Source organism: Hippoglossus stenolepis, chromosome 5 (assembly GCF_022539355.2).
Source record: "Hippoglossus stenolepis isolate QCI-W04-F060 chromosome 5, HSTE1.2, whole genome shotgun sequence".
In the NCBI taxonomy this organism is placed as follows: Eukaryota; Metazoa; Chordata; class Actinopteri; order Pleuronectiformes; family Pleuronectidae; genus Hippoglossus; species Hippoglossus stenolepis.
In genome coordinates this window covers 11,240,839-11,257,881 of record NC_061487.1, presented here as the reverse complement: position 1 = coordinate 11,257,881, position 17,043 = coordinate 11,240,839, and the positions used below count along the sequence as shown (strand labels likewise).

General features: G+C 37.9%; 2 protein-coding genes across 6 annotated transcripts; both read right to left on the bottom strand.

Moving 5' to 3' along the window:
• Window positions 1-1,316: 1,316 nt before the first annotated feature.
• dnm1l (dynamin 1-like) lies at window positions 1,317-11,473 on the bottom strand. Of its 4 annotated transcripts, XM_035157444.2 has the most exons (20): window positions 11,240-11,473; window positions 9,303-9,447; window positions 8,175-8,204; window positions 7,489-7,535; window positions 6,974-7,045; window positions 6,758-6,844; window positions 6,154-6,316; window positions 5,911-6,031; window positions 5,655-5,786; window positions 5,320-5,526; window positions 5,103-5,223; window positions 4,861-5,016; window positions 4,170-4,259; window positions 3,979-4,071; window positions 3,655-3,708; window positions 3,403-3,471; window positions 2,628-2,807; window positions 2,261-2,370; window positions 1,976-2,135; window positions 1,317-1,798 (listed from the first exon to the last, which is right to left on the bottom strand). In XM_035157444.2, the coding sequence occupies exons 1-20, from the start codon at window positions 11,339-11,341 to the stop codon at window positions 1,742-1,744; spliced, it is 2,196 nt and encodes a 731-aa protein (XP_035013335.2). In that variant the 5' UTR covers window positions 11,342-11,473; the 3' UTR covers window positions 1,317-1,741. The 4 variants fall into 4 exon arrangements, with proteins under 4 accessions (XP_035013335.2, XP_047195926.1, XP_047195925.1 ...); XM_047339970.1 differs by lacking the exon at window positions 3,403-3,471 and having other exon boundaries at window positions 11,240-11,472; XM_047339969.1 differs by lacking the exon at window positions 8,175-8,204 and having other exon boundaries at window positions 11,240-11,472.
• A 1,517-nt stretch (window positions 11,474-12,990) lies between these two features.
• On the bottom strand, window positions 12,991-16,523 carry dnajb9a (DnaJ heat shock protein family (Hsp40) member B9a). Of its 2 annotated transcripts, none has more exons than XM_035157778.2 (3): window positions 16,374-16,523; window positions 15,578-15,808; window positions 12,991-15,019 (listed from the first exon to the last, which is right to left on the bottom strand). In XM_035157778.2, the coding sequence occupies exons 2-3, from the start codon at window positions 15,792-15,794 to the stop codon at window positions 14,586-14,588; spliced, it is 651 nt and encodes a 216-aa protein (XP_035013669.1). In that variant the 5' UTR covers window positions 15,795-15,808; window positions 16,374-16,523; the 3' UTR covers window positions 12,991-14,585. The 2 variants fall into 2 exon arrangements, with proteins under 2 accessions (XP_035013669.1, XP_035013668.1); XM_035157777.2 differs by having other exon boundaries at window positions 16,332-16,516.
• Window positions 16,524-17,043: the final 520 nt, after the last annotated feature.

Here is a 17,043-nt window from a genome sequence, read left to right as displayed (position 1 = left end):
AACTAGTTTCTTTATAAATGTTTCCTGTGATTAAAAGTCTTTAATTTATTAGTAGTATTAATTATTAATTATTTAAACTAAACTAGTTTCTTTATAAATGTTTCCTGTGATTAAAAGTCTTTAATTTATTAGTAGTATTAATTATTAAGTATTTAAACTAAACTAGTTTCTTTATGTTTCTGTAATTTAAAGTATAATATATTAGTCTTAATCATTAAGTATTTAATCTACACTAGATTCTTTATAAATGTTTCCTGTGATTATTTATTAGAATTATTAATTATTAAGGAATAAAACTAAACCAAATGCAGTTTCTAACCAGTCAGACGCCATGCTTATCCATAATCAGATTACATGCCACTGTCTTTGCATGACAACTGCATTATGCTTTCAAGTTTGAATATTTGCTAAAAGGAACTTTAAAATTGTAGCCTGGTGTTTCTATCAGTGAACACGAGTTGAAATCTGCCAAAATGTATTGTGGGTCTTGAATGTTTGAAGTTATTGTTTGTGCTTGCTTCAGCAATAAAGAAAAAAAGTGGTTGTTAGATTTCTGTTGCCTTGTTTTTTCATATCAGGGAGAAAATGTTGCTCCACGGTTTTTTTCCAAAGCTTGAGTTTATGACACTTTACCAGGTCATGAATGTACCTGCAGTGTGTGAGTGTGAGTGTGTGTCCAGCTGTCTAACAATAGACTGGGTGGCCATAGGGTGCTACAATCACGAGTGTGAAGGGTGGGACTATGTATCCTTGATGCTCAACCTGCTGGTGAAACTCAAGGAGCTGAAGTTTGTCGCTCGTCTCTGAGCTCCTTACGTCGGGGTCACAGGTAAGGACGCTCTCATACTTTGAAGTCATTAGATCTTGTGATGCATTTGTATAAAATGTCCTGCTCCTTAAATTGGAGTTGACAGAATAAAAGAGTTAATCTAAATTTGTAATTTTTTATAAATTACCTGTGTTCAGATACTTGAAAAAATTAATCAAAACAGTTAGAAGAGTAGATTAATTTCACATCAATCAAATCGTAAAAGCAACAAGTAACACTTCATGGAAATGTTTGAGGAATCAACAGAAAAACTACAGTTCATTATTCTGATAATCAGTTTAGTAATTATTCACCAATTGCTTTTTTTAAATGACAAAAATAATCACATCTACATAAGTGTCCAAATGTGGTTCTAAACTGGACTGTTCCATGGCTGCATACAAATAATACCGTTATTACCAGGAAACATGAATGTAGAAAAATGGTATTTGTTGCTAAATGGTAAATGTGAGAATATTTCAATGAAGTTAATTTCTTCGGAAAAAAGTAGCAGTGGTCACATTTTTAATGAAAGAAGTAACATGATAAATAGCGTCTACAGCACGTGTTGTCATTTCTAGCTTTAATTCAAATCTACGTTCAGAGCAGTCATTCCTCGGCGAGGCTCCACATAGTGGTGATGCATAACATTCTCTGTATATTCATCGTTTTAATTACATAAGAAAAATATAAAACTCTAGGAGAGGAGCAAGTGATGGTGATAAGTGCTGCCGTTCTTTAAATTTCAAGTCCTTACTATACATTAAAACTATGTTTAGATACACACATATCCACATCAGTGCATTTTCAGGTTGTTCGTTTCTGCAGCCTCAAGTGATGGGAGATTCTAGGGGTTCTGGAGGGTCGTGTGGTCCGTGAGGGATGAGGGTCTGTGTGAGATGAAGCGAGGGAGCTGATGAAGAGAGGCCGTCCTCACCACATGTGGGTCTCTCTGATCTCTGCTATGACCTGGCTGGCTTTCTGCAACGCCTGCACACAGCCATGGAAAAAAGGAGGAAAGTGTGTCAATTAAACAACTCTGTTATTTGTATTCCAGAGGCAAACTTCCTGGGTAAACAATAGGGACAAGTGCTTTTTTTGTGTGTGAAAGTGACTGATTGTGGATATTCTCGTAGCTTTCCCCACGACCCTTGACAAATGTGTTACCTTGAGCATGTCGGCAGCCTCGTTGCGTCTCTGTGCCATGTCCTCGGACTCCGTCAGCAGGTCGTCCAGCAGAGCCGCCTTGTATAACTGACCCACCAGTTCACTCTGCAGGGAATCTTTCACGTGGTTCACCAGGAAGTGCATCACGGCCTTCGGTACACTGAGGCCAAACGACAACAGCAGAGGAGGAGACAGTGGAACACATGAGAAGGGACAGGTCATGTCTAAATTAACAGCCTCAGGGTGGACACAAAAATAAACGAGTAGGGACAGTTAAATGTATACCTGTCCTGGATGTTCTTCCGTACAATGAGAAAATATGACTTGATGAGTCTCTCGATAACCTCACAGTCCCTCTGCTCTCGAGCAGACAACTTCCTGGACACTGGAACAGGCTGAAAATGAAAATTATCCACTTATTAGTGCCCTAAATGGAATGTGATCAGGGAAATTTATACATAAACAACAGTAGAGCAATGAAGTCTTCATTTTTTTAAATATACATTTTTTTTATGAATAAAACTGTATACACCAAGTTAGAATATGTTTTCAAAACTATGATATAAAGTGCACATGATTCCACTTATTCCATTATTCTGTTAAGAAGTGTTTTGAAACTTTCTGCTATTATGAGTGTGTGTGTGTGACCCACCACATCTAGGAGGTTGACAGCATAGCCTTTCTGTTGCATTGCAGGAAGTGGATAAAGGGCTGCTGGTCTGTCACCAGCTGCAAACTCCTCCCCCTTCTTCAACATGCCCCTCCAGTTCCCCATCCCGCTGTCTGTCTGCTCGCTGACATTCTGACCACTCTGAGAGCCACCGGCCACCGCCTACAGAGAGGAGAGAGACGCTGGGTGAGGATGACTCCTGCTCAGGGACTTAAAAAGGACTGGAAATATATATATATATATGTGAGAAGGAAGTCAGTTAAAGAAGTTACATCAACAAGTTTAGAAAACTGTGCAAAGATATGAGGAAATGTATGTTCATTTTCAAAAAACACTTTTGTTTCATGCCATAAGCCTTCTTATTATATTCTTATTTAAAGTAAGTTTGGTAAATAATAAAATAAAATCATTTTATTTTAAACATAGTTTTTTTTAACCATTGTCTTCAATCATAATTTACAATTTTTGGTTACATCGACCATGGCAGAAGATTAAGACAATTGAGAAAACTAATTCTTTATATTTAAATGAAACACTACATGCAGAGTGAAAATCGGAGGTTAGATCAGTCAAGGTAGAACCTGCCCCTCAGACCTCACTGTATTGCCGGGACATTAAAGACCAAATATTCCTGTAACAGGGGTTTGGTTAAATGTTAAAGGACTCTCATAAGAAATGTCTGAATCAATAACATCATTAAGGGCCTGGAGGTGGGCAGACGATAAATGTGGGCAGGCAGTGAGTGAACGGGACACACCTTGGCGACCTGGCCTTCAGAGAAGAGCTCAGTGGGGGAGGGGGACTGCCCACCTGGGCCTTTAAGGGACTAAAGAAAGACATCAGAAAAGAGTAGACAGAGAACTGACAGGAGCTACAAGTAGAGGGAACTTAACATAATGAGACGAAAACTTGGTTTCTTAAGTTGGAGACTGGACTCGATGCATATGTGCAGAAAATCTTTTAAAGCCTTTTACAAGAAAACAGTGACTCTCACAGAGACGGACTGTACCTTGTCTCTGGGGACAGCAGAGGGCAGGTCTCTCATTCTGTTGCGTCTCTGCTCCTACAAAAATACCCAGAAAGAAAATCAATAAAGAATGTTGATAATAAAACATGGGTTTGACATGTTTCAGTTCCATTAGTTGTTATTTTTTAAATCTTTTGACTCTTTTGTTCTGTGCTGCTATTGAAATGATCAATAGGATCAATGCAGAGAAAGATAATTCACAGTTAAAATGATCAACCTGACATTTTATTTGAGAAACATAAAACAATTAATTTATCAAATGCACTGCATGTATATAAATGTAATCTGTAGATGCTCAATTCTTACTTCTATGTTATTGTTCATGAGGCCACAGGCGTCAGCGAAGTCGGGGTGTTTAGTGTTGATATAGGCCAGCTCGATGGCAACAAGGTTATGAACCTGAAAAGACATTTAGAACATTGATTAAAAAAACAGATATAGGGTGTGAATGAATTTTTAAAATTGCTCAGTGGTGTTTATGGTTAGCAGGTCCTGACCATTTCATTGGTGACAGGGAGTCTCTTTCTTAGTAATGCGGTGACCACTTCTACAATGGCATCATGGAGCTTTGGAAACCTCAGCAACTCCTGCAAAGAAGAAACAATCACCAGAGTTTTAATGAGAGGCTGCAGTTTTGTGTATTTACACCGTACGACTGTGCTTTAGGCTACATCCACACTACTATGCTTTAGTTTTCAAACACCTCTGTGTTTCTATGTTTACACCTGCTGTCCACACTGCTCTGGAGTTTTCAAGTGACTAAAACTGTGAACTTTGGAAACGCCGCAAGCCCCGCTTTATTTTGAAAACTCTGGGGTGTGGACGGGCAAAAATGGAGACCGTGGTTGTTTCTGTTCAGTCATGACGAGACTACAAGTGGTGAATGCAAAACTTGAACACTTAATGTCAGTAACAGTTCCACCTCGTCATCTAGTCTTTTCACCATTGATGTTCCTTGCTCGTAATATTTCCTATAACTAAGCAACCAACAGCAGAGTAGACAATCTGCTTCCTGTTTACATCAGCGTGAACATGCCCAGTGTACGTAAATGGTCACGTGATATACGTTTTCAGGTGTTAGTATGGAGAGATATTATAACTGATACCGGCTGTTTTTAAACTAAAATGTATTAGTAAGGATGTAGCCTTAGTTTTCAGTGCTATCTGTGTGTGTATATGTGAGCTCACCTGTGTGCTGTAGTTGCTGCAGTGTTGGATGATCCTCTGCATCTCCTCGTGAACCAGCTCCACGCAGCGAAGACTGGGCTCCTCTAGACGCTTGACCTGCCGCTTCACCAGCAGCTCAAAAGAAACCTCAGGCACGAACAAAGCAGGCCTGGGGCCCTGTACAAGCACAATGAAACCTTCAGCCTGAAAAAATGTGCCATTTAAAATACAAATTCTGAGCTGGAGAGGAGGCAAAAACCCACCGTTGCATTTCTGATTGCTGTGAGTACGTCAATGGTGGACAGCCCGCCCAGAGGGTCTACTGACTCCAACGTGCGACCAAACGTCTCATGAAATATGTAACAGATTCTTGCTCCACCACATCTGAAATAAAGAGTAAAATGCGATAAACATACAAGCAGAATTTGTCAGGAGTGAGCAATTCCTAGTAGTGCTAGGTATCTGCAGTTCAGTACTCACAGTTCAGTTGTCTCAATGTACTTGGCCGTGCCCTCTATGGTGTGACAGTACTCTGCAGCAAACTTGGTGATGAGCTGCAGCAACATGGAGTTCTTGTCATCAACGGGTTCACCGTAGCTGTTGAGTAAAGACTGGTACTGGGCTGACAGCACGTTGATCCTCGTCTTCAGCTCAGGAAGACAGTCTCTGATGTGGTGCATCAGTAACCTGGAACATTAAAAAAAGGTCACAAATTTTTCTTTATTTTTGTTAGATTATTGAGATCAATATTTGTTGATTTACCATAAAAGGAATTTCATTATAAAGGTCAAATTAATACATAAATACCAACTTACCTGTTCAACGTTCGGGCCAGATATTTAGTTCCGTTTCTGTTTGTGAGGGAGGGGTACTTCTTTTGTAGGAAGGCGTATTCATCACGGATCGCATCTGCCACACACTTCCTTTGATTGATATCTAACTGACTCCTAAAACATACAACAAAATTAATCATTAAAAAGGTGTCAGTATTTCTGTGAAGAACCTTTTTGGCCTTTTAGTCACAGGTGCCTGAATTCAGACTGATATAAGGGGGTGAACGTGACATGTTACCTGTTGACTACACCAATAATGCCCAGTTTGACAGGAATGACTCTGCCCATCAATATGTCCATAGCATCTGTACCAGCATCCATCAGATCCAGCTTGGTCACCACAGCTAGCGTCCTCCTACCTGACCACACACACAGACACACCTGGCTACAAAAACACTGCTGTGATGAGGCAGAAAAGCTGTACATGACTAAAGGAAATAAAATAGAGTAAAATGAAAAGAGAAAAAAGCAAGGCACATACCATCAGGGTCAACATCGCGGGCCACTTTAAGGGCCTCTGACGTCGCCATGTCTGTGTTGGCAGCAGTCACAGCCAGGATGATGGAGTTGGGGTTTGAAATATACTTGATTATCAGTTCTTTTATCTGGAACTCGATGTCTTTGGGCTGGTCTCCCACAGGCAACTGTTTAAAACAAAACACACTGACTTTATACTGGGTAGCGCATAATGCAAAACTAGGGCCAACCAGTCATACAATGGTTTATTAATTTCAGGTGTTTCTAGATATTTTTGTAACATTTATCAGTGCTTAAAACCTGTAAATAACAATAATACACAATTAATCAAGCTTCCCAGATACTGTGGCTAACAGTTATAATAACAACACAATAAGCCTGGTTCTAAAAATTATAACTAGTGATACTGTGGCAGGTAAGAAAAATATTCGAGACCATTATAAATGTTATTCAAGACTATTTAATAGCTTCTAAAGCATTTTTGAGAAAACCGAAGACTTTTCCAAATCTGCAGATATACTGCATGACTTAATGTGCAGCATCATGTATAGTTCATAATTTAAACAGGTTTGGACATTGGGAAGCAAAAGAGATATAGAATATCTCACCTTTGTAATACCAGGAAGATCCACTAATGTGAGGTTCACTACATGTGGTGAGAAGATTTTCAGGTGAATCGATTCATCACTAACACCCTGGGGACAGAAAAAATCCGTTTACGGACTGATATTGCTCGAAACCAAAATCTCAGTTCAAAGCTGACAATTGATATCATCCATTTTCTCCTTGGATATAATCCCTCATAATATGTTTGATTATCTTACTTTGTTATTCCCAGAAATTCTATCAGTTTCTGCTTCAATTTCACTCCTGATCTCCTCGAAATCGGTGTAGATCTGAAATAACAATTAAACTGTGAAAAGCAGGGACTCTGACATGTCGGCAACATCAATGTAAGCAGTAGTTTATACTATCCTAATAACATATATATATATATATATATAAAACACATAGAATAACAAAATAAACAAAGAAACATTTACTGAGGTGCCCTGTTGAATGTCATGAGGCCATCAGCACATCATAATGGTTTCTTTGTTTACCCTACAGTCATATGAATATTTTAACTGTGAGAAGGCGTGCAGAGTTACAGATTATATGTAACATTAGTTTTTGCTGTTGGAAACATAATTGCAAAATCACTGTAGCTCTCAACAGCAAATCAATAGAGGATACAGAATTAGGGTATTTTGTGATCAGATCCAGGTTATTAAATATTTAGATGTTGCTATAGTCAGTATATGCATGAAATACTTCATTCACTATTTGTTGCCCTTACCTTGTTTTTGGTGTGTAAGAATTTTCCCCATTCCTCTCCATCGATGGCTGCAGAGGACGAGGACAGATTTTTCAGTTAAAGATGACAGATGGAGCCTTTACATCAATTACTATTTTTACTATAAATCTGTTAAATGTCTCATGGGAGGGATTTCTCTGTTGACAAGGAAGGGACAGAAAAACTCTTCTGCCAAAGATCCACAGCTGAAGAGTTTAGAAAAACAACTGTTGTTTTCACACAACAGTAATGGAAGCAAATTATAGCCAAAAGCAACAAAGGATGTGCATTTTAGGAAGCAGTGACTGTAACAGCATTTCAAAAACAAAGTAATTTCTTCAGCTGCTATAATTAGCATTGCAACAAACAAGGAAAAACATCAAACCCAGGGTGGAGTCTATTAGTCAACGTAGATAAAGCTGGTGTTTGAGGAAATTACATGTGCTCTTTGTGAAGAAAAAAACTCAGCACAAAGTATTTTCAACAAAAATGTCTTCTGTCTAATTTTAAGTGAGTCTAAATGCATGTGAGGGCATTAGCTGCATAAAGTGAAGCCACTTGGTTTGGCAGCTATGGAAGAGCTTCACAAATACAAGCCAGGATGGGGAAGAATGGGCAAAAGAGAAGGAGGGGGGGTGTTCTTATGTAAGATACAAAACACAATAGGAAATAGAACAAGAAAGGGAGACCTCTGTAAAGGCGTCCATTTTTCTTGGACTCTGTGGTTAAAGAGAGATGACAGGAGACAAAAGGGTTAGCCTCGCTATCTGCAGCTCCTGCATGGCTCTCTGTGGCAGTGCAGAGACACAGTGACACTATCACCGCTCCTCAAAAAGACTTTAAATTCATGCAGAAATTCGTGGCCAATTTTACTTCCTGGTTCATTTCAGTCAGAAGTAGAAGATATCAGTTCTCACTATGAATTAAAGAGCCTTTCCTTTCATAACACAATTACAAACAGTGGTTTATGATTATGCAAATGTGAAAGCAGTGGTGGTAAGTAACTAATTACATTTAATCAAGTACTCTACTATTATCAAGATATTTGCACTTTACTTAAGTACCTCTATGTTTTGCTGCATTATACTTCTAATGCACAATATTAAAGAGGTAATCACTGTATTTTAATACTAAACTACAATTATATGAAAGCTCTAGTGAGTAGTTACTCTGCAGACTTAGATAATTAATACAATATATATCCAACAAATAGGTTATTATCATAGTTTAAGCAATCAGGCAGTTAATAAAGTAGCTACGACTAAATCATCTTTACTTACTGCAACATGAAAGTGATGCTTACACAATAATGCATCAATAATTATAATAAATTAATGTCTTATGTGGAGATATAATATATAGTTATTATGATCCAATATATATTGTAAAATTGGGATATTCTGCATAATGAGTAGTTTTATTTTTGGTAAGTTAAGCATTTTTTTAAGCAAATACTTGAATTTGGTACTGATTTACTTGACTATAAACAAGACTTTTACTTATAACCGAGGATTTCTGCACTGTGGTAGTGTGTGCTCAAAGATTTAGCTTCAATATAAATCTTAAGAACTCAGCATCTGCTAAATTTACAAAGCTACTTGTCTGATTCATATCAAAACTGTTACATCCACATGCATTCATTTGATTTGATTTATTGTGGATTTACACTTTAATCAGTTAAATGCCACATGTTCTGATAAGTGCTGAAATAAAAATCCCTCTCTATGCATACTGACTATTCATCAATTAACACTTAATTCCATGAAAACCAAACAACACCAAAGAGGCAGAAGAAGAAGAGGTCACAGTGATGATACCATTTTCTTCGCTGGTTTTCCTGCGGTCCTCTGGATCAATGTGCACCAGCTGTAGGATGAGGGGCCGGCGTGTGACGATGCCAGTGCCACGAGGAAGGATGTCCCTACCAACCAGGCTCTCTAAAACAGAACTCTTTCCACTGCTCTGTGGACGATAAAGACAACAACATCATTAGCATAAACAAAGAAGAGACTGAACACTGAGGAGAGAAATCTGCGCTCAGAATGACACTTGAGATACTGCACAAAGACTTCCAGGAGCTGCACGAGTCTGGAGTCCAAATTTAGCTCCCCGTTAGGTGGTACTACTTTTGGATAGTATAAGAAGTTGGCTTATGTGCTGAATGTCACATACCTGTCAAAACAAACCTAATGGTTGCTTCAACTTTCCTGTACAGTATCTATCCATACAACCACTTGGTGCCACTAGGCGGCCATTTCTTGATCATCATGAACAGTAACCTCTAATGAGATCTGGTGAACTGAAATAACTTGCTTGGCTGGCAGAGTCCGCTTTAATGAACTGGACCAAAAATTCCTCGTTAGGGAAGGAGGGCTCAAAATGTAAGCTCCAAAAAAAATCTGATGATATAATATCAGACAGTTACAGTTCTAAACTAAAGGTCACTGCAGATCTGGACCTTTGTGGAGTCCTGGCAAGATCAAACATAACAAATGAAGGATTTGAAAAGTTGTTCTGTCTCAGAGTAAAATCATCAGACTCCTGCCAAACGGTCTGAGACAGTCACATCCAATTAGTCGACCAGTAAAAGTAAACATGTTCGACAAAACCCCCTACTTTAAACCAATTAGGGTAGTAAGGTGGTCAGAGTAAAACTGTATTAGACAAGAGAGGCGTTGATTCAAGTTTATAATCATTAGTGGTTTGCTGAGAGCTGTTTGTAATCATCTACTCACTGCAATCATAGAACTACGAGTACATTAAATATAATTTAATAAAACAGCATCAACAGAACCTGATCATTTTAAGCTTCATGGTAAGATTTACAGCAGGGCTGTTCATTTGTTTTATTTAGATGTAGGTTGGCAACTAACAATTTGTTTAATTATTGATGCATCTGCTGATTAATTTAAACACTAACTTGTTCATGGCCAACAGTCCAAAGTTTAATGATAATGACAACAAAAAGCAGCAACTTAGAAAAGCTTGAACTGTTTGAAATGTTTGAGTCAGAAAAAAACTATAGTTGTTAAACTGTCAAAATAGCCAGTAATCAATAAACGTATAGATTATTTGTTGCAGCTCTAGTTGGAGGTACTTAATAAACTGTCATCTTAGTGTAAGTTATTTGATTGTGTGCATGAATGGATACGATCTCTAAAATAAACCAAACCAAGGTTACAGACAGATGCTTGGTCATGCTAATAATATGAGGAGAGGGATGTGTTTATTATTCAGGGGACCAGATACACAACACAAAATAGAATAAAATACATGGTTATAAACTAAATCTTTAATTAGTTGATTGTAGGGGCTCTCTGAGCTTTTGGTCAAATAACACACTTGAAAAGATCACATTCTGGTCAACAAAATGTCTTGACAATATCATCACGTTTGACAGACTAACTGATCACCAGATGAATTGATAATGAAATCCCCAGTAGCTTCCCAGTTCTATATTAATAAATCAGACTTTCATTTTATTTCTCAGAGCGTGATCTCTACTACATGTCTGAGATCTGTGACAATATGTGTGCTCACATGTAGCTAATGCTAACTTTGGAGCTAGCTAACCAGGACAATTTGACGGGCATAAACATGTCAAGTGTACGTTAAGTCAGCCCTGAGTGCTAATATCTACGGCCCCTGTGTCAAAGTGAAACAAAAACAGCGCTGTGAAGATGAAAGGAGCCTGGGCAGCAAGTGACGCAGGCTAACGTGGATGCTAACCTCTGAGCGGAGTGACGTTACTCACCTGAGTTCCCACAACAACTATCTGCGGCAGTTGAATAATGTCTGCGCCCACCGTGTTGAACACATCCTGCAGTTTGTTGATGACAGGTATTAGAGGCTCCATGAGCTCCGCTGCTGACCGCACAGTCTGCTGTCTTCACCCTGACACACACACGGGGACAAAGTCATTCAATGTCCCTCGGCTAGTAGCTGGCGTCTCTCCGGGGCTTCAGACAACTGCGCACACAGTTGCTCCGAGATGCATTCTGGGAGTTTGAGTCCGCCAGAGTCAGGGTCAAGTGCTCAGTGTTCCGGGTTTGACATTTTCTGAACTACATTTCCTACAGATGCCGTCATACTGGTGTTGAACCAATGGAAATCCATATATATATATATTTCCTGAACGGCAACAGTAACTATGGTGAATACCAAAATATTTATACGTTAATCCCATGAATGAAATGCGTACGCTACATATTTGGGTGTGGCTAAAAAACAGTTTGACATTTCATTACCACCCATAAACCGTACATTGATTTACATTTTAGGCTTTTTGTTGATTAAATTAAATTAAATCAAGTTAGCTTTACAGCATTTGCATGTGTTTTCAATACACAAATACAATATTAAAGACAATCCAAGAACCATATCAACAATAATAATGTCAAATAACAATAGTTAGAAACATAAAATATTGCAATAAGGAAATCTTTTTTACATTTAACCTTTTTGAAATGGAGAAGCGGTATGGCAGTTAGATGAAGAAACTGTATAACAAACAAGGATGAGGTGCAGCTGTTTCGATAAATGATCAACGGGACACACAACAAATAGTGAAATATTTTAAGGCATAAGAAAGAAATCAATTCATCACAAATTAAAAATCATTAAGTAAAAACTAAAACGACTATGGTTTGTTAAATAAATCATATTCTTTTGTAGCAGATTAAGTCCATTGCATTTTTCTTCTTCATGAGTTGCGTTGGTGAGAGAGAGAATTTCATTATGAAATACATTAGATCTCAGTTTTGTTATAATGTACGTGAATTTGTGAACAATGAGATTTTCCCAGGATCAGAATGATATTAACCAGATAGTCATCTTTGCAAATGTCCATGATAAGTCCATAAATAGGGTCCATTTGGGAGGAGGTTTCATGCTGGAACATCTTGGTGGGCAATACAATACTCAGAATAAGTAATACAGGTAATCAAGCTTTCACAATATAGTAAATATAAAAATAAACAAATGACAGATGGAGATGGTGCCACTAACTTGATTATATTATAATATATATTTAAAGATATCTGTGTCAGATATCTTTAAATATATATTATAATATAATCAAGTTAGTGGCACAGTTGGAACTGTTTGTGTCTGTTGTTGTGACAACTCGGGACATATTTGGCAGCTAAAACATTCTATAAATAAAACTATTCTTATTTCTCCCTGTATGAATTGTAATTTCTCCCTTTGTGTCAAACTTTGGAATCTGGGGCATTATTTTGAAATTTGAGGAAGAATAGCTCCCTAGTGTTTCTATATTGTTTTACATTTATCAAAAGCAGAACTCTGTCTCTACAGTTCCTTCATTACCTTGACAGCCCAGCCTGTCCTCTGTGTGCAGCCTGTTCTGCTTATATCTGCTCTGTGGTCATTCTCTGTACAATGTCAATGTCTTTCTCAGGTTGGTATCAATGATGAATTCCCTTCTCCATAATATGAACAAGCACAACATTCTCATTCTGAGGTAACAAAAGACACAGGAAGGAATCTCAATTTGTTCTCTACATTTTATTTCTAGAAACACATTCTTTGAAAAACAAACACAAAACTGGAAATGTAAAGTGCTATTGGTCATTTTACAACAACGATATGAATATAAGAAATAAATATTGCACAGCACAATGTCAAAGGAGCATGTTCCGTGAATGAGGTAACACAAGTGTTGGGAAATGTGAATGTATTGAGTGTTTCATCATGTGCAGAGCATCAATTCATATAGCACATATACTGTTACATACTATTTCTTCAGCTTTGCACTGCAGCGTTCTTAACACTTGATCTTAATCTAAACATACATATTTTACACTGCAAAATACAAATTGCAATTAAAATGGACAGCTGTATTCAACACTGCACAGTCTTAAACTTTTTTTGAAAATACAAAATCTGCTGATTCATAGAAATATGAGTCACAAAACCCCAGGTTCATACTCTGGTTTACAGTTTAAGTGTCTCAATACCTACATTTTAGGAGTCGTGGTTCAGTTTCATGAAATGAAAATGTAAATCCATAAAAATATCTCAAATTTAAAAAGTAAAGAGCAGGTTAACTGCGGGTCAACAAGAACTAATAACCATGCAGTATTTGAATGAAATTTGCTCGTTTTCTCAGATTAGTGTTGATTTTCTCTGATTATTTTTGAGTTTGTAGCGTTTGTGGTTCTTTACTTTCAGCTTGTGTTACATCAAAAATTATAGACAACGCTTCGCTAGTATAATCCAACATTGGTCTCAAACATTACATTCAAGTTGATTTAAAAACTCGCTAAAAATGTTTCTCCAAAATACAACATTTGAAGCTTCACACTTTGAATAGAATTGCAGGTCTGTCTGGGCCATATCCACTAAATTCTCCGACATTTCTGTATACACGTACATCTCTTCTCTAATTATATCTTACGATTTAGGGATATTTATAATTCTTTATAATTATATAATAATACATGGTGTTCAAAAGTTAGACTGGCCCTCTCGAGTAATGTGTTCCAACAAGATGTAGAACAAATCCTAAAACACAGACTGAACACAGCAACATGTGCAGGGTCCCAGGTTGTTGTTGACATTGCTCCCCATTTCACAACCATAAGCAAAACTCTGCTAGAAGCTATTGTCTCTGCCCTCAGCTGTGATTTGAGACTTACAATAGCAGAACCTACACAAAAGAAACCAAAAACTCTACAAAAACTGAGTGGTGGGTGAACTACGCGAGAACAACACACATGTTTGTGCACCTGGACTGTTTTTGTATTAAAACAGTGAAATGAACAATGTTTTGAAGTTCAACTATCAAAAGAAGGTGCTTGAAGTACAGGTTACTTCAACAAGAACTGAAAAAGTACTACAATCATTTCAAAGTTCAAGGGCACACAGGAAATAGCCTGACGTAAAATGAAGCTTATTTAAATTTGGACCAAAGCTTGTTAAACTGTGTAGCTTGTCATTCTGTGCCTGAATGTCAGTTCAAACGTCACAGTTCAGATTTCACAATACCTGAACCAAGTGGCTTTCAGTGACCTAATCAATGCAACAGTATTGCATTCCCTTAAGGCAATTTTAAGTCATGTATCACTTTACTTTGTATCTCAAGGTGCAGTGCAGTCTGTGTACGTGGTCACCATGTTTCCTCTGCGTTGCGTCACGGTTCTGCAGTGTTGTTTTGATGCACCATGAAACCCGTTTTCAGACTGCTTGTTGTGTCTGTCAAAAGTAAACATTCTCTCTATGTCTTCAAACATGTCATCAAAGATACCTCCTGCTCCAAAGCCTCCTTGAGTGTGTCTCTTGTGTCTGCTGTGGGACTCCTTGTGGGACCTGGAGTGTTCATCGAAGTGTCTTCGGTGACGGGCGTGTCTGTTCTGGCTGTATATGTCAGAGTCTTTGAATATGTCATCAAAGCTGAAAGGCTGGTGGGCTCCATCTCTGTGTCTGCGTCGAGTGTCCCCGGTGAAGTAGGCAGAGGTGTCGCCAAACAGGTTATATTCTCTTCTTCTGGTCTCATCTGATAAAGTTTCATAAGCTGCATGTGAGAAAGGGAGAAAATATTTAGACAAGGACGGAGACATTTAGCACTGTATCTGATCTGAAGGTTTGGCTACAATGACAAAGGCTTGACGGAAGCCCAAACGTAAACATCAAACTCTGAATTGAAATTGAAACAGATAAATCAATATTTGAATCTGCATGGTGGACAATATATGTCAGAACCAGTTGACTTGTGTACAAACTCTCATAATTTGTACTTGCTGCTGCTGTTGGTCATTAGTGTTTCCAATGTGCTGCATATTCTCTTTCTTTACACAGTCTATTGTTCTGTACAATCCGGATCATTCACCACTATAGTTTAAGTACTTTTGAACCATTCTTTAAATCATTTGTTCATTTTTGTTGTTATCCTCGTCTCTAGCTGTATATCTATTTCTATGTAAGTACAATGAGAGCAATGCAAAACTAGAATCAAATTTCCTGTACATGTACATATACTTGGCCAACAAAGCAGAGATTCTGATACTGATAAGGGTAAACAATTAATCTTTACATGACCACCCCCCACAAAAAAAGAACAAACCACCTGTACCTTCAGCAATTTCCCTAAATGTCACTTCCGCATCCGGGCGCTTGTTCTTATCGGGGTGATATTTCATTGCAAGCCTGTGGAACGCCTTTTTTATCTGTCTCTCAGTGGCGTCTTTGGGCACTCCCAGTATATCATAGTAGTCCTTCTTGGCAAGTATGATCTCTGTTATCATGAGGATGCACACTGCAACTGTTACAGCAGACTGTGAAGCTGCCATGGCTCTGATGTCACCTGGAAAATGAGAACAAGAGAAAGTTTTAATTTGTTAGAGTAACTTTTAGATGCATGCAACAAAGCTTATGAGTGTTAATTGGCTGGAGAGCAACAATGCACCTTAGTCTGTGGCTGCTTTAGCGATACAATACTGTAGATGTTTAATTCAGCTTTTGATTTGGCAGTTTTCAATTTTTTTTGTGCCAAAGAACTAACTGATACTCAGAATACAGTCTTTGGGTTCTTACCTATACATAGACACCAAGATCATGCAAATGGAGATGACAGATGTGGAGCTTTTCGTGATTTATTTTGAGTCCAACCCCTCCCCAAGACCCAACAAACTATCTAATAACCTTCCATAAACCAGTATATAATTATATATGTAATTATAAACACTGTTTGTGGCAACAAAGGCAGTTTGAGGAATTTGAGCTTGCCCTTACTGGGGACCCCAGTCCCGTTATGCTCTGTCATGACATCAGCTCTGACGGTGGCTAACAGCTGCAGCTCAAACACGCTCCTTCCTTCTATCACCTACCTATGTCAGGTTTGACAGGAGAGCCGGTTGTGTTGCACTCGCACTGTCTATGAGCTGTTTAACCCGAGTTAAACATGACGCTGTGAACTTGTGTTGCTCATCGTGAGGCGCTAGTTAGCAGCAGCATCGTTTCCATGTCTTCTTCTTCGATCTCCTCCTTGTATCAGGGCAAGCAATGTATGTTGATGCATTTCTGCCCTCTGTCGGTCAACACAGGTAATACTTATCGTCCTCCGAGTGTTACAGTTTTGGAACTACAAAATAAAAAGATAAGATGTCAGTCTCTCATTCAAATACAGATTTTACTTTTTTCCTATTCAACGCATATTGTTTGGTTTTATCTTTCTAACACGTTTTTAAATGTAAGTTATCAAATAAAAGACCAGCTCTCTTGTGGAGAGTGTGTGGAGGTTTCAAGCAGGTCAACAAAACTAGTTTAGTTCTTGAAAAACAAGAGACGTTATAAATAATACATGTTTAACGTAATAAGTCCTTGTCCTCTGTGAAACGGATGATAATTATTCTTGTTTCACTCTGGTTTTGTTTGTTTTTATATAAAGTATATGGTTTGTTGTTATATAACCATGTAGCTCTGCTTTACATTAATTAGTATTGTTTTTATTATCATTATATTATTATACACACAGTGGATAAAGGTTTAAGAGGCATTATAATCATTTTAAGATGTTCATAATAATTATGTGATAAGAAC

Excerpts from the sequence above, each read along its gene's own strand:
- dnajb9a (XM_035157778.2), bottom strand. The coding sequence starts at position 15,794 with ATGGCAGCTTCACAGTCTGCTGTAACAGTTGCAGTGTGCATCCTCATG. Across the intron at positions 15,020-15,577 it reads ATTTAGGGAAATTGCTGAAG|CTTATGAAACTTTATCAGAT; the intron begins GTACAGGTGGTT and ends TCTCACATGCAG.
- dnm1l (XM_035157444.2), bottom strand. The coding sequence starts at position 11,341 with ATGGAGCCTCTAATACCTGTCATCAACAAACTGCAGGATGTGTTCAAC. Across the intron at positions 9,448-11,239 it reads TAGTTGTTGTGGGAACTCAG|AGCAGTGGAAAGAGTTCTGT; the intron begins GTGAGTAACGTC and ends TATCGTCCACAG. Across the intron at positions 8,205-9,302 it reads GAAAACCAGCGAAGAAAATG|AGTCCAAGAAAAATGGACGC; the intron begins GTATCATCACTG and ends CTTTAACCACAG.